We start from the raw sequence: 16,654 nt of genomic DNA, 5'->3' as shown, positions 1-16,654 counted from the left end.
AACGAGGAATTAACAGTGTGAGTTTTATTTCAGAGCGCCACGTCATTGTGATGGAGATTTAATAAAGGAGGAACACACGGACAAAGAAGAAGAGAAGGGGGGGCAGCCCTTGAACGCGATTGCCTGAGGCATTAAAGTTCTGTACTAAATTCTGGTTTCCAGTGTGAGAAAAGTCACGCAGTGCCAGTAGTAGAGCTAGGTTGAGTGATGATTCTAAATTACTGTAAGTAAATCATCGTACACCGTTCAAGTTTCATGATAACGGGGATCTAGACTTTGTTGAACCCTAGGCAATTTGAACAGGTAAAAGTCGAGTGACCAAGTAGCAGTTGAATAAAAGTCATTGAATAAGTGTTGAAATAAACTGGCAGAATTAAGAGAATTAAAACATTTCAAGAGCTCAACTTACTTAACGGTTCAATTTTGTTTCACGAACGCAAAACATATAGGTTTATGAATATGAAAAGGTTGAGATGGTGTTGATTTGACTCTGTGTAGGTTTAGGTTGGTATTTTTATTGATGGGAAGAATATTCAGTGACAAGTCCTAAGACCCGGGCGTCTGCATTTTGTTTTTGTTATTTTTCATTTTATTTTGTTTTATATTTACTGATTTTTGTTTGTGAATCTTTTCTTTAAGCAGATCTGCACATCGGAAATTACAAGCATTACACGTCGGCGAGAAAATTGTTGTAAGTGAGTTTCTCCGCATTGAAATGGGTTCTGGAGGAAACACTTGTGGGGACAATTAGAAACGAGAGTCCCTGTTTAAAAAAGGATTCAGCGAGGTAATCCAAACTCAAGTTCTTGTTTCTTTTTGAGATGACGTCATTTTGCTGAGTGTGGAAACTAGATGCGACGACAGGTTTCACTATCAGCAAAGAACGGATGAATGGATGAAAGACTGGGAATAAAAACAAACGGACTGACTGGTAAAAGATGACAAGACTTGACCATGACTCAAGGTTAACCACCTCCACCTAGATAGGATAAAAGGGTGGATGAATTTATGTGGGTTTCTTTTACAGGAGTAGAAGGATGACAAAATATTCGAGGATGAGTGAACCTGTAAATGCCATTTTTTTTGTCTTGTGTGGCTTACAGAGGTAACTGCGCAGCGTTACCATTTACATTTTCTTCCCTACAGGGTTACAGTTTTAATGTTTTTCTATTACAGGATTTCTGGGCGGATGTGTGAAGAAACGGTGTTTATGGGTTAGGAGTTGGGGATGCTATTACACTGTATTCTGGTGAGAGTGTTGGGGGAGACACACCCTGTCTTGAAAACTGTGATTCTTTTACAGGAAATGTTTTATAGCACCTATGGAATGAGGATGCCTGACTACGGTCAATGTGCTGCTAATGTTTGCTTTGCTTTGGTGAGAGGGGTGCAGTAGAAAACAGACAAGTGACATGAAAACAAGTAATAATAACAAATAACAAATTTGGGGACAGTTTGACCTAGAGCCCACTAACTGGCCATTAGGGGCTCTCTCTCTCTCTCTCTCTCTCTCTCTCTCTCTCTCTCTCTCTCTCTCTCTCTCTCTCTCTCTCTCTCTCTCTCTCTCTTGGAATAACATTGCCCAAAGGGTGAATAAAGCAAATTGTGGCAATAATAGTGATTTAATGATTGGAGAAACCTGAACATGATACTTGTCTGTTGAGCTGAATCGTTTATTACTCTTATGATTTTCCGGTGGGACTATGAAGATTTTTTGGTACAGATTGCAGGTTGTTGCTCTTTAACTCCTAGAACACGCCCTTGGCGAGGTGGGGGGAACTGGACCACCTTTCTGTGCCCCATCATCCTCTATTAGACGACATCCAAGCTAAGTAAACATGTCTTGGCCCTTTCCCCCTGAAATGACAGGCAGGCAAAGATGTTGCGTCTTTGTTTGCTTCCTGGCCCTGGGTCTCATTCCCATTGGCATAATCCTGATCTGTGAAGGGCCCCCGACACTTCTGACACCTTCAAGTTCAAAAGCTTCGCCCCCTTCTGACAGTCCCAATCTGACAAATGTAGCCCCTAGGGTCTTGCCCACCACTTCCTCTCCAGTGTTACCATATTCACTTTTGAATGTCCTTAGCAGTTACCGTTCTGAGTTTATTTTACGGTTGATTTATTCTTTCACATTTTCACGTTTATATCTCTCATTATTATAGTATACTCTGTACTCTCCACATTTTTATCATTACTTATGCTTTTTGGTTGCTGAGTTACAGGAACTGTTAATTTTGTGTCACTACCCTGGTTGCACTAACTCGTTGTACCCTTTTGTGCAGGACAGCTGTTACTGCTTTCATCGGGAACCGAGACTGCTTGCAGCCGACCCCTGGGCAGGGTGGTGCCTGGACTCTTTTCTCCTCATCTGCAATGACAGATAAAGACAAATGAAAAGACCCGAGGAGTTTTTCGAGCCAGGCTTCGACACGTCTCTGTGTTCCTTTGAATGTTACTTATTTTTGTGTGTTGACCCATTTAAGATGGGTCAAAAGGGGGATTTGAAGAAAATATAATCTGATCAAACATTATTCAGCTTTAAATATTGTTCAGCTTTAAACATTATTCAGCTTTAAATATTGTTCAGCTTTAAACATTATTCAGCTTTAAATATTGTTCAGCTTTAAACATTATTCAGCTTTAAATATTGTTCAGCTTTAAACATTATTCAGCTTTAAATATTGTTCAGCTTTAAAGTTACTGTGCAACTGTGTAATAAAAATGTGCTCACGACTTTGGCCTTGAGAGCGATAAGAAGCGATCGCCTCAGCCTGCAGGTGAAAGATATCTGCAAGCGAAGAGACTAGAACACCCAAGGCCGATTTCCTTTTATGGAGTTGTTTTTCTGCTAATGCAGCACTTTCCTCACAACCCCCTCCTGTAAGTTTTAGAGAATATATACTCATCCTCACAGCAAATATCAGGAATCTCCTGATGTGAGCTGTGTTGAGAGCTTGTCTCTGTCTCAATAAAAGTTCACTGATTCCCCATCTGCAGCAGGTGTCCGGTTGTCTTCATTCTCCGCCAGCCTGGTTAAGTCAATTCCTCCTTAACATCTAAAAGAACCTATTTAATGAAGGAAGACGGGTTCACTTTGTGTTTAATATTATTCTATTGCTGTTGTTGTTTTTTTTATATCCTTCAGTGACAGAACTTTTGCACAGCTCTCTGAAGATCCCACTACAGCATTTGAGTCAGTTTGAGCTCTTGACTTTGGGTCATTGCAACACCCCGAGTCCTTTATTTTTTAGACATTTGCTTGGAGATCTGTTAAGGCTTGTTGTGCCTAAACATGACCCAGTTGGGGCTGAGCTTTAGCCACTCTTCCAGATTTCAATTGTTAATTTTTATTTTTTTAATGCTGATATTTCTGACACTTTATACTTTAATACTAGATTTTTTTAAATATTTGTCTGTTTTGTTTTGAATGTCACACTCCAGCGCTCCGTCCTCGCACAGTCACAATAAGGCTACGTCCACACGTACACGGGTATTTTTGAAAACGGAGATTTTCCGTTTTCATTTTAAAAAATAATCCCGTCCACACGTAAACGCAGAAATGAAGGAAAACGCTGCTACGAACATGCCAAAGCAACAGGTGGCGATATATTCCTAACCGTGTAGAAATGTTGGCCAATCAGAAGTCTAGAAGCCTCGGTGGGAAATAGTAAACAAGGATGGGGCATAGAAGCAGAACCGAGTCGTATGTGTGGAGGGACAGCAACTGTGTGTGTATATGTAAGCATTTAAACACTGCAGAGAGTACAATTAACAGTAACAGTATTGTAGAAATTAATTTCACCAAAACAACGTGGCGCACAGTGTGACGTCAAAAAAGGCGCACACCTTTGACACTGCGTTTTCTCCGTTTTTCTCGTCCACACGTAAATGCAAAAACGGAGTTTTCAAAAATATCCACCCTGGCAGGCGTTTTTAGAAATCTCCGTTTTCAGTGACCGAAAACGCCGTTTACGTGTGGGAAAAAAAGGTGCAAACGCATAGAAAAATCTGCGTTTTCAAAAATACCCGGGTACGTGTGGACGTAGCCTCAAGCTGTTGAATCCTAAATTGTTTGTTTGTTTGTTTGTTGTTATTGGTTTATTTTCATTGCAAAAGTGTAACCCATTGTGTAACCCATTCAATCAGGAATTATGACAACCTCAATCAGGATTTTTTCTTTAAGTATTTTTATTCATCTTTTCATGCCTAAAGATTGAGGTTGTCATAATTCATGCATGACAGGATGAAATAACAATAATTAAAATGACACATGTCGTACATCTATAGTAACATTAAATGACCAGAGTTGTGATGGAGTGACACATCAGTGTCCAATGTAGTGGTTTATGTGCAAGTACACCATCAACACTGACACAAATACAAGCAAACAGCCTTTGAATAGCTGTTCACTGTAGTGACCTCTATGCATGAAAGGGTTAATGTAATTAACTGTATTTTTTAAAAAAAATGATTTAGTTATTGTCAGGGGGAAATTGTATATAGTGTGATCAGCTTCATGAAATGTGTTCTTTTATTGAACACTAAGCAAATGTCTATGTGACTTTTGACATGAACTCTTGTGTGATAAACAACTAACAGCTTCCTCTTTCTGTAAGAACATGCAGACTTAGAAAAGGGGAACCTCAGCTCTGAGTTCTTAGAATAACTCTGTTATCTTTGTACACACAGACACAAGCTTGTATAAATAAAGAACGCTGACAGTGATACAGCGCGAGTCCGTGAGTGCCTCCTGCAAGGAAGAGCGCTCTGTGACCGTCCTCGCAAGTAAAAGACAACTGCAGTGTTTGTGTTTTCTAACTCAGGTGTCTCAGCTGAAGAACTGCGGGGTGATGTTTAGAAATCCCCTGTCAGTTATATTAGCCTATATTACAGGATTAACTCGAACATGAAGCCGACTACAGACTTAAACATCTAACACTAACATTGTTTTCATATTAACTAAATGATAGCAGATTAAACTGCAGTGGACATACAATCTAAATTAGAATCTGAACTTGTGCTGCTGTTGTTGTTCAGTCCTGTAAATTACTGAACAAGTCCTGATGTCGTCTCTGGTTAAGATGATTGTTTTGGAACAAAGTAAACAGAGACTTTAGAGGATAACTATGCTGCTTCATAGTTATGTGGAGATGGAGGATGTTTTCTCACCTGATACAGTGATATAATGGTAGAGTTACCGAAGCTAATAGGCATCACGTTGGCTCTTTATGTCAAGGCTGTGTGCAGGCAGGCAGTATGGAGGAACCAAACGCAGGACTCATAGAGGCAAACCGTGAAGTCAAAACAGCTTTAATGCTGAACTCAAAAGTAACAGACTGAAAATACAAAAATAACCTTACACAGGCAGGCAAACAGAACACACAGCATAAGATGAGGGTACAGCGTGACGCTGAACACTGGAGGACACACACTATAAATACACAGGCAGGAACATGAGGGAACAAGGAACGGGTGGGAACACAGTCGGGAGAAGTTAGACCTAACAAGACAGAGCAACCGAAACTAAAAATACTGAAATAGGACATGGACCTTCAAAGAAAAACAGGAAATACACAGACTGGACTCAGAGACGCTATACAGACAGAACAGAGGGAACACACGGGCAGACACTAAACAGAGGGAGCACAGAATCAAAACCCTTGGAACTAAAAAGTCTAATAAGAATAAGCTAGAACGCAAGAACATAATAATAGTAAGAAACACAAACCGCTGGGTCAAAAGACCCAGGACCGTGAAACTTTAAATAAAAATACCCTACAACCAAAGGCCTCCTCTGCATTAGACTAATGGGAACTTGATGCAATAGTAACTCTAATTATTAGGCGAAGAAGCATGAAAAGGGAAGAAACACCCACGCTTGCCTGTGGGTGTTAAAGCTTAGTGTTTCTTGTGTAGTCTGTGTCTATATTTACTTTGTTTATCTCTGAGTGTTATGCCCAGAGCACTTTAACTAAAACTTGACCATTTGCAACAGTGATGGCACATGGTCACATTTCTACCGCTGTTTAATAAAGTTGATTAAAAAGCTGTGGCTAAAAACACATAAGAGGGTCAAAGGTTTTAACATCCAGCCTTTTATGTTTAAAATGATACAGAGTGCTATAACAGAGCTTATTCATATTCTATAATAGTAAAACATCTTTATTCTTAATCAAAGATAAATTGAGTCTGCATAAACTGAATGAAACATGAAGTTTGTCAGTCTGTGCAAATATTCACGTTAGAAACAAAATTATAGAAACAGACCCATAATGAACACAAGTGCAGTCATACAGCTCTGCGACACCACAAACACATAGTTGGTTTTCTTCGTTCTCAGATATCTGATATACAACATTGAAATATCTGTTTTAATGCAATAATTAATGAGACTCAGAATGATCCAAAGAGTCTCAGATTAATGTCTGCATATTACAGTACATAATGCTGACTTTAATAATGTGACAAACAGCAAAACCACGGTCATGTGTGTGTGACATCAGGTCACGACCAGGCCATAACTGATGGGATAATTTGTTTGAGGTAATATTTTTTGCTTTTTGGCATTCCTGTTAAAAAGGATGTTTTTTGTAAACTTGTTGAGGATCTGATACAGACTACTGAGAAAGCACAAGGAAGTGATCTGATGCAGATCCCTTCCTTGTGTTAAAAAAAAGAATTGAAGGAGAAGTCAATTGTTTTCGTTCAGTTACTTTTTAACTCAACTGTGAGTGTGCGGTATGTCTGCCCTGATTTCTGTGTAGTTTCAGTGTGCATTTATTCACTTACTACCAACCTTTTACACCTTTTGATATCCAAAAAGGTCTCCTATTCATCTCAAACGTGTTACTTTGCAATAGCGATGGCAGATTGTGTGCTTGTGTATCTACTTTTTGTGTGTGGAGTCTTTCAAACAGGTAAGGAACAGATGCTTCAGTAGCCAGTCTTTCTGTTTGCTGATGACTGATTCATTTTTCTCTGTTAAAGGTGCAGCAGCAGTGATCCAAACACAGCAGACTGTGATGGCAGCAGTGGGAGAAGATGCTGAATTGAGCTGTCAGCTCTTGGAAACTAAAGACGTCCTTCAGGTCACATGGCAGAAAAGTTCAAATGATGTGGAGACAAATGTTGCCACCTACAACAAGTACTTTGGCCAGAGAGTGAATGACGGCTTTACAGATAAAGTTAAGTTTAAACATGCTGGTCTATGGAACTGTTCCATAGTCATCAGGAATGTGACAGAGCAGGATGAAGGATGCTATCGCTGTCTGTTTAACACTTATCCTGAAGGAGCCTTTATTGGTAGACCCTGCCTCCAAGTCTATGGTAAGAACTTTTACCTTCTTCAAATTACAATAGGCTCCAGCAAAAAAGATAACAAATGAAAATTTGTCAGATGTTGATCGCATTTTAAAATCATTTTTCTTAAAGTGTTTGTTGATCCTTCACAGAGCTACACGAACCTGTTGTTGATGTCAGAGAGTCAAACTCTACTGAAGAGTGGGTTGTATCTTGTTCAGCCACTGGTCGACCTGCTCCCACTATAACACTCAGTGTCTCACAACAAGACCTCAACTTCTCACAGTACAACACTGTCAATGTTTCCAACACCAACGCTACATTCACTGTCACCACTACAGCTGTGCTCTCAGGTTCACTTAAACAGAGCACACAGGTGGGATGTGCAGCACGAGTGCTCTCTGCTCCTCACAGAGAGGTGATGGTGACGGTTCCTGAGGTCCAGCAGGTGTATGCTGCTGCTACTGCTGATTATAATGGTGAGAAACTTTTTCAAAGTCACAGATTTATAGAGTGATGCTATCTGAGTCAATTTGGAGCTAATAACAATGACTTCAGTAGGTCTACATTTCACTGTGATCCATGATTGATGTGTCAGTGTTAATCAGTGTCATATTTTTCCTGCTTTTCTCACAGTTTCCTTCTGGATCATTGCATCAGGTGTAGCAGTGGGGCAGATAGTCTTTGCTTGTGTAGCCACTTTCATAGCTGTCCTGCTTAAAAAAAAGACAAGAAGAGGTAACTTTCACTCTTGACTTATTTTGTGTCCTATTTTAATGTGTCTCTTCCTATTAAAACAGAATGCTTTATGACTCTTATATGTGACCTACACTGACACCTGTCTAATATCTGCAAATATTTATTATTTAAAAGTTTGAAATCCTTCTGTCACTCAGGGACCCTGAGAACAACAAATAAAATACCACAAAAATCAGCCAATGACATTATTGGTAAGTCAGTTTGATAAATATCCATTTTCTACATGTTTATTTAATAATTCTTTGGAAGATAAATCGATGTGTCTTTGTGTAAGTATTAATTTTCCTCCCTCGGTTTATTAAATCTGCACCACATAGACACCAATATTGGGAGATGTTTGCTGGGTTCAAATTTGCATGTATGGATTCAGTGTGTGTAGAATCTCTAGATTCGCTGACTCTTTAGTTGACTGAACCCCCAAAATGTTTCTTTCACAGACTGATGACCCCTCCACATCTTTACTTCTCTAAAACTCAGCTTCCATCTAAGGCTCTTTACATACGTTTTATACAGCTCACTGTAAAATGTTTATCTTGTTTTAAGCACTTCAAAAAAAATACCAATCTTTTGTTGCTGCTGTCTAAAATGTTCTGCATTATGTTGCTAAAATGAAATAAATTTTTTATAGCAATAAAATATCTAAAATATAATATTTTATACCTTGCCGTTATACCATGTGAGTTACATGCACACTTTAAATGCGTGGCATTTTTTTTTACTGTTAAACTGAATACAGTCTAACAGCAGTTAAATACAGTGCAACAAGGATCACCTAAAACCATCAGCTGTAACTCAGACGTAGACATAAATACATGCCTCAGAGTAACACAGAGTTGGAATGTGAACATGTGTAACTTCTGGTAAAATTATTTTTAAAGATGTACCTGACATATATCCTATATCCCATCCTCTGCTCTGTCTAAAGCTGTAGAAAGATTAAAATAATTTGGCAGAGGACTGATGATGGTGAAAATGATGGTAAAATGATTTCCACTTCACTAATATTCTACTTTGTATTCATGGTGCTAAAATAATTCAGTATACAAAGGAGTTTGTGGTTGACTCAGTGACTATGAGCTGCCAAGGGCCCTGTACTGTGAAGCTAGTTTAACATACCCAGGATATCTTTCAGTAACACAAAGCTGGTCATGAACTTGCTTAGCTAATCAAGGGTTTCCCCTACACGTTCACATGAAAGGGATGGTGTTGGAAACAGTTTAAATCCACCTCAAAAATATGAAGAGGCTACACACATACCACAGACTGAAAGAAACAAAAGAGCTGCAGAAAAAGCGGCGGTGTGAGGTTACGGTCACAGGTACATTTTGGTGAACGTAGCTTTGGCCTTTAGTCTGAACGTAAATAGTGTTTTGGTATCAGTAAAATAGGAGCTTTTCAGAAACTCCTGCCAGCCCATTTATCGCGTAAACATGCAAACAAAATTCCTAAAAAACATCAGTGTGTGTGGACATAGTTTGAGTTTAAGTAAGAGTAAAAGCATAGCAGAGTAATATTTTAAAAGTGAGTTCTTTAAGTGCTTTTGTCAGTATGCCTGGAACAGAGTTACAGTACTACATTAATAAAGTTGAGACTACTTGAAGATAAGATAAAAAAAAAAAAAAAAAAAAAGTGACAGAGAGAGATTGAGCTGGAAAGGATGTGCAGCTGGTTAGCGTGGTTAACTATAGGTTCAAGGTTCTTTATTTGTCACATGCATAGTTATACAAGTATAACACACAGTGAAATGTAGCCTGACACGCTCCTCGACATGTGCAAAAATTGGGGGGGGGTGTAGAGGAAGAACATTATATATATATACATGTAGTATGTACACTGGGTGAATGTGCAGTAGTGCAGTAGTAGCAGCAAGCAGGTGAATTCTGTACATTAATATGAATAGACATCTGACATCTGACAATTTTACAGGAGCGATTAACTACAGCGAAAACTGCTCAGTAACAAGGAGTACTGTTAGGAGATAATGAATGAAGCAAGTGGCAGAGCAAGGTAGAGTGAATCAGAGTGTTAATGAATCAGAGAGTGGAGAGAATTAGTAAAGAGGAAGTGAGGGCAGCTATGATGAAGACGAAGAGTGGAAGGCCATTGATCCTGATGACATGCCTTTAACCAGGATCAACCGCAGGTATGGAAGTGTCTAGGACAGACAGCGGTGGACTTTTTAGCCAGACTGAGGATGCCTAAGGAGCGGAAAAGAAGTGTACTGGTATCAGTTTTCAAGAACAAGGGTGATGTGCAGAGCTGTAGTCACTACAGAGGAATAAAGCTGATGAGCCACACCATGAAGATATGGGGAATAGTTGTTGAAGCTAGTTAAGAAGAGAAGTGATGATCAGTAAGGAGTATGACTTTATTCTGAGAAAGAGGAATACAGATGTGACGTTTGCTTTGAGAGTGTTGATAGAGAAGAATATAGAAGGACAGAATGAGTTTCACTGGGTATTTTTGGATCTAGAGAAGTATGTGAGGATGGGCCAGGTCATAAGACATAAGGATGTGAGGCAGTGCTGAAGCGAACGTTTTAGTGACAGGTAGGTTCAGGAAATGAGATTACATCAGTGATCAGCTCTGAGCTCCTTCTTGTTTGCAATGGTGATGTGGCTGACTGATGAGATGAGGCAGAAGTCTATGTGAACTATGATGTTTGCAGATGATACTTTGATCTGTAGTGACAGTAGGGAGCAGATGAAGAGCCTGGAGCAGTGGAGGCATGCATTGTAGAGAAGAGGAATAAAAGAAAGACAAAATACATGTGTGTGAATGAGAGAGAGAGACAGGTGGAAAGGTGAGCATGCGAGGAGTACACAACTGGGGTCAGCCATCAGGAGGACTTGCAGAGTGTTGGTGTGACAGAGGAGGATGCTGGCAATAGACGGAGCTGGAGGGAGATGATCTGCTATGTTAACCTCGAACAGGAGGAACTGTTTTATGCATGACTGTAGTGAAAATATTTTTCATGTTGTTATCTTTTATACTTTTAATAAAGGATATGTACTTACCTCTGTCTTGTTTTGAATCTCACACTCCAACGCACCATAGCTGTAACTTTGCCATAACACAGTGACAATAAACCTGTTTAATCTTGAATTTTTTTGTAAGGACATGCAAGTTTGTTGTGTTTTATTGTGTGGCTCGCAGTTTTTGAAGCACTTTAAATTCTAATTTAATAAGACAATATTATTATTCAACGTTTAAAAAAATATTATAAAAGATAAAAATGACACAAAATGAGGAACATAAAAGATTCTGCATGTCGTGTGTCATTCTGCAGACCCACCATCTATCCTGCTGCTGTTTAATGAAGGTAATCAGGTGGGACAAAGGTACATCAGAATAATATTGCTGACAAACCCCTGATGGCATTCACTGACACAATTCTCTGTTCATTAACATCTCCCATAATTAAAAGTTGCATTTTATTCTACATGAACACATTTCATCATGACTAATTGGATAAATAGTTTATGTAAGGTTTTTTCTTTCCTGTTAAAAATTCATCATGTGCGATTGCTCAGGTTGTTTCAATGATCTTTACTTGAGGATCTGATACAGATTACTGGGAAATGGCAAAAATATAAATGTTTCTCTTGCTTTTCACTTCCTGGGGATACAAAAACAGAAAGAAAAGCAACTTGTTTTTCTTCAGGGTTGTTTTTTTAGACTTGTCTGTGATTGTGTGGTATGTCTGCACTGAGTTTGCATATATTTTTTCACTATAAACTTCTTCATTGTTTTATACCCATAAAAGTCTGCAGCTCAACTAAAACAATGTCACTTGCAACGATGATGGTACGTTGCGTTCTTGTATACTTGCTTTTTGTGTGTGAGTCCTTCCAAAACATAAGAAGCGGATGCTGCTGTAGCCAGTGTTTCTGTTTGCTGCTGACTGATTCATTTTTCCCTGTTAAAGGTTCAACAGACACAACAGACTGTGCTGGCAACATTCAGGAGACAATATAAGATAAATCATTTCATGTAATTTATTTCATAAAAACACTAAATACTGCTTTGTTTTGTTATTTTATTTAATCCCACAAAAATATGGCTGATTTTCTTTGTGGCAAATTAGATATGCTGAGTAGTGATGGGACGTTCTGTATCGAGGCTTCGGAGCGTGTGTCGAGTAATGGAGGGGGCGTTTCCGCGAAGCGCGTATCGAGGCTTGCTTCATTTATGGGAGGAGCTGAAAATGATGACGTCCGAAGCCTCGCTGCCCGGCTGTACCACGTGACTGGTTCATGAAGTGGTTCGAACTTTGTCGCGAGATATGACAGCGATATAAACCCCTCAGACTTCATTCAAAAATGTGGGTGTTTGATGGAGAGTTGCGGTTAGTGACAGTTTGGAGGTTTATGAGAGTGAGGAAAGTCAGGAGAGAATGGAGCCAGCTAAGAAGAGGAGGATGTCCTCCCCTGTGTGGGAACATTTTGATCTTATTCCTCCCAACAAGGTATGTAAATTTCTACAGAAGATGTATTTTCATGATACTGATGGTGCAATACAATTTATGTTGAGCTGTCTTGACTTTTGTACAAGGTGAAGTGTTTGCTATGTGCCAGGGAGCTGGGATATAACAACAACACCTCATCCATGCTTAGGCACTACAGAGCTTTGCATGAGAATAAGGGGGACACCGATTGTGGAGCAAGACCAGGTGAGCCATCAAATGCAATGATAATATAGCATGCAGTAATGTTACTAAATGATATAACAATATTATACAACTGTAATAAGTGACGTGTGTGATATTTATATTTGTGCTTTGTCTTTATTGTCTTTCCTCAGGAGAACAATCTCAAATAGATGAAGACCTGGTTAGCATGGTGATTGAGGACTCCCAGCCATTTAGCATTGTGGAGGACAAAGGATTCAAAAGATTTGTTAAATCATTAAATCCTAGCTATGTTCTCCCCACTAAAAAGGTCATAAAAGCAGTGAAAATTTAGTTTTTACAGAATAAAATGTGAACGGGCAGGACTGAGGCTCAAAGCCTCAGTGTGTAGCTGTCCATACCTCAACGTTACAAAAGCACAACTACTGTCCACACCCCAACCACACCTCACCTCACAGTAAATGATCATTTCCATTTCAAGCATTTCCAAATAATCATTTCCCATACTGCCACTATAAATATACACAGTATACTGCCATCACTACAATATACATGTTTTACACACTCCTTTTGTTGTTGACATTTACAGGCTGTGTGCAAAATGCCACACTCTTCAAATTCATGCCAGCTATTATTTTTACGTCCAGTAGGTGTCCTGCTAGAGCAAATGAAGCTTCATGAAGCTTCGCGTTGGGGTGAACCAATTGGATGAAAAGCTTCAGTGCTTCATGGGGCTTCATCTGCCCATCACTAATGCTGAGGAATTATTCCACAATGCAAACAATGCGTGAATTTCTTCTATTTCTTTCAGCAGCAGGTGCTCAGCTTGGCCACTGGAGGTCTCTGTTTCTTCAGGTTTCCCGGAGTAGAGTTGAGAGTTTTGTAGACATCAGAGACTGAAACTAAACAGAAGAGAAACAGCATCAGACCATTCTGCATTTAACTGATGGGAACCAGAAGCGGCACAGTAATGAATGCATATCATTTTCTCAACAAAGTCTGCTGTGCAAGTCAGGTCTCACACACAGTCACTGTCACGGTTCGGGGCAGCGGCCGTGTGAAGAGTGGAAGGACTCAAATGCAGCACTTATTCAGATGTGAAGGGTGATTTATTAACAATACCAGACATAAAGTGGAGATGGCAAACAGAACTAAGGACGAACTAAACTGGGATAAACTACACAAAGGAGTGGCAAACCTGAACATGAAGGGAGAACAGCAGGGAGAGCACGCAGGGGATTTCACAAGGTATGAATACAGACGACGCGACGAGGAACAGAGGCAAACACACACTATAAGTACACAGAGAGACACTGGGAAATCACACACAGGTGGGAGACACAGCTGGACCTGATTAACCTGACGAGACAGGGGAACACTAACACCAGGGACCAATAGAGGGAGCACAAACCCAAAACCCAGTATCTAAAATCCCAAAACACAAACCATCCCAAAACAGCCCAAGAATAATAAAGAGAATAATAACAATAAAGAACACAAACACAAAGTTACCGAGTCATGGTCGCAGGACCATGACAGTCTCGTTTGGTGGCAGCTCATATAGTTCGGTACGCTTGGGATGTTAAATCTTCAGGGATGAATATTTAGAGGTGGTGTAACTTAATGCATTTTGTTTAAAAAAAAAGTGAGCAATTTGTATGCTTGTTGTATGGCTTGTTGTATGTAGTATGTTTGTTTTTTTTTAAACAGTGTGAAACAGACAGAGGTATACCATGAAGTTGCTCGTCACTTCTTTTGTGGTGTGACACCCTACATTTTATTCTCAGGAAGCCAAACTAGCTTTGCAAAAGTAAATAAAAAGCAGGACGTTTTGTTGCTTTTAGTGATTTTAAGTGCTTTTTCTGCGTTGGCTTTGAGCGTGGGAGTAAATGTGGTCACATTTGCTCAAAATAAAACTTTTCCATTTTTTTTTTTTCGCACTCAGGAATCTGCAGTTCAGCTACTTGCAGCAATGATGCGACAGAATGTGCTTGTATATCTGCTTTTTGTCTACGGAGTCCTTCCAGCAGGTAAGAAGCCGGTTCAGCAGTAACTGATGTTCACATTAGAGGTACAACAGGTGAAACGTGTTTGCTTTTGTCTATCAATCTTTGAAAAGAAAAGAAAAGCTGAGGGAGGTGGCATCTGTTTCTTTCACTCAGTTTAAGTTTGTTGCATGAAATTCTTACTGTTCATTTCCTCCATGCAGCTCTAACAGCAGTGATACAAACACAGCAGACTGTGCTGGCAGCAGTGGGAGAAGATGCTGAACTGAGCTGTCAGCTCTTGGAGACTAAAGACATCCTTCAGGTTGCATGGCAGAAAAGTTCAAATGATGTGGAGACAAATGTTGCCACCTACAACAAGTACTTTGGTCAGAGAGTGAATGACGGCTTCACAGATAAAGTAAAGTTTAAATATATTGGACTACAGAACTCATCGTAGTCATCAGGAATGTGACATAGGAAGATGAAGCCTTCTATCACTGCCTGTTTAACACTTATCCTGAAGGCTCCTTCACAGGTAAACCCTGCCACCAAGTTTATGGTGAGAACTTTTACCTTCTTTAACCAACAACAAGTGCCTCAAGGAGGACATAAATGTGTAGGCAGCTTGTGTGTTTGTAAGAGCATGTTGATAATATTTCCTGATCCTTCACAGAGCTGCATGAACCTGTTGTTGATGTCAGAGAGTCAAACTCTACTGAAGAGTAGGTTGTTTCCTGTTCAGCCACTGGTCGACCTGCTCCCACTGTAACACTCAGTGTCTCACAACAAGACCTCAACTTCTCACAGTACAACACTGTCAGTGTGTCCAACACCAATGCTACATTCACTGTCACCACTACAGCTGTGCTCTCAGGTTCACGTAACAACAGCACGCAGGTGGAATGTGCAGCACGAGTGCTCTCTGCTCCTCAGAGAGAAACGATGGTGATGATTCTTGAGGTCCAACAGGTGCATGGTGGGAATGACGATAATGATGATGGTAAGATGGTAAAGGAAGGTACCTTTTTCAAAGTCATTATATATATTAGGGTTTGTCACTACTCTGTAATCCTCATGTCTAAAATTCTAGATTTTAAATTAAGTCTAATATTTCCTGATTTCTTTCAAGTGTTTTATGTCACATTTCCATTTGTTTTCTTCCAGATTTTACTTGGATCATTGTGTTGGGTGCAGTGATCTGCGTTTGTGTTGTTGCTGTTGTCACTATTCTTACAAACAGGAAAAAGGTAAGTCTTTTAAATGCTATCTGAATTAATCTAACACCTTTGCTACTGTAGCCTAACTCTTTGGTTTGACTCCTTTGTTTTGTCCTGCAGCTGCTCTAAAATATATGATGTGATTCAATCCGCAATCAAAAACACATATGGCTAAGATACCTTTGTCATATCCCCCCAGGGATCAATAAAGTATTCTGATTCTGATTCTGATATTGTTATTAGAAACCCTGATGCTCTCAAGTTTTTTTTACTATATCTGAAACCTATTGGCTGTCTTCTGTATTTTTCTAGCAGACAGCTGATCATTGTATACTTAACATACAGTACTTAACAAAATGCATTTAATCAAACTGAATCAGAAGGTCTGATTGTGTTTAATGTGTTCTGAAGCTTTGAGAGTTTGTAATTAAATTTAATTGTCTGGATGCATGTTTGTAGCTGTGTGTCTTTATTTTTTTGTCTGTGTGTTTATTTTTTGTAATTTTTGTTAATACAATTTTCACATTGATTTTTATTTTATTTTCATGTTTTCTGTTCATGAAATAAATCATTTTATATAACTGCTTCCACTTTGTCCATGTAATTGTTTTCACCTTCATATTTACTGCTGCTTTCAGTTACATTTAAAAGATGTATATAATGTAACAAAGGTTTAGGCCACTAAAAAAACAAAAAACAGGTTTGGGGTCATGACCTTTTTCAGAATAATCTAAAGAACAGAAAAAAGGTTTTTAATAACT

At 39.2% G+C, this 16,654-nt stretch overlaps 1 protein-coding gene and 1 pseudogene across 2 annotated transcripts in view; both read left to right on the top strand.

Moving 5' to 3' along the window:
• The window catches only part of LOC309701264 (uncharacterized protein), a 28,508-nt gene extending 17,434 nt beyond the window's left edge, over positions 1 to 11,074 (top strand). Inside the window, exons 5-9 of the mRNA XM_082525357.1 lie at positions 6,988 to 7,326; positions 7,452 to 7,778; positions 7,936 to 8,037; positions 8,196 to 8,249; positions 8,496 to 11,074. Of these exons, the coding sequence (XP_082381483.1) occupies positions 6,988 to 7,326; positions 7,452 to 7,778; positions 7,936 to 8,037; positions 8,196 to 8,249; positions 8,496 to 8,500 (827 nt within the window). The 3' untranslated portion in view covers positions 8,501 to 11,074. The remainder of the gene's footprint in view (positions 1 to 6,987; positions 7,327 to 7,451; positions 7,779 to 7,935; positions 8,038 to 8,195; positions 8,250 to 8,495) is intronic.
• Positions 11,075 to 12,154: 1,080 nt separating this feature from the next.
• Positions 12,155 to 15,678, top strand: LOC309701263 (OX-2 membrane glycoprotein-like; annotated as a pseudogene). Its single transcript, XR_014280819.1, has 5 exons — positions 12,155 to 12,730; positions 12,862 to 13,936; positions 14,634 to 14,718; positions 14,898 to 15,235; positions 15,350 to 15,678. The product of XR_014280819.1 is annotated as an OX-2 membrane glycoprotein-like (transcript).
• The last annotated feature ends 976 nt before the right edge of the window (positions 15,679 to 16,654 follow it).

This window comes from Aulonocara stuartgranti (genome assembly GCF_965226115.1).
Source record: "Aulonocara stuartgranti genome assembly, chromosome: 23".
In the NCBI taxonomy this organism is placed as follows: domain Eukaryota; kingdom Metazoa; phylum Chordata; class Actinopteri; order Cichliformes; family Cichlidae; genus Aulonocara; species Aulonocara stuartgranti.
The sequence above is the reverse complement of the archived record's forward strand: the minus strand, read 5'-3'. Positions and strand labels throughout refer to the sequence as shown.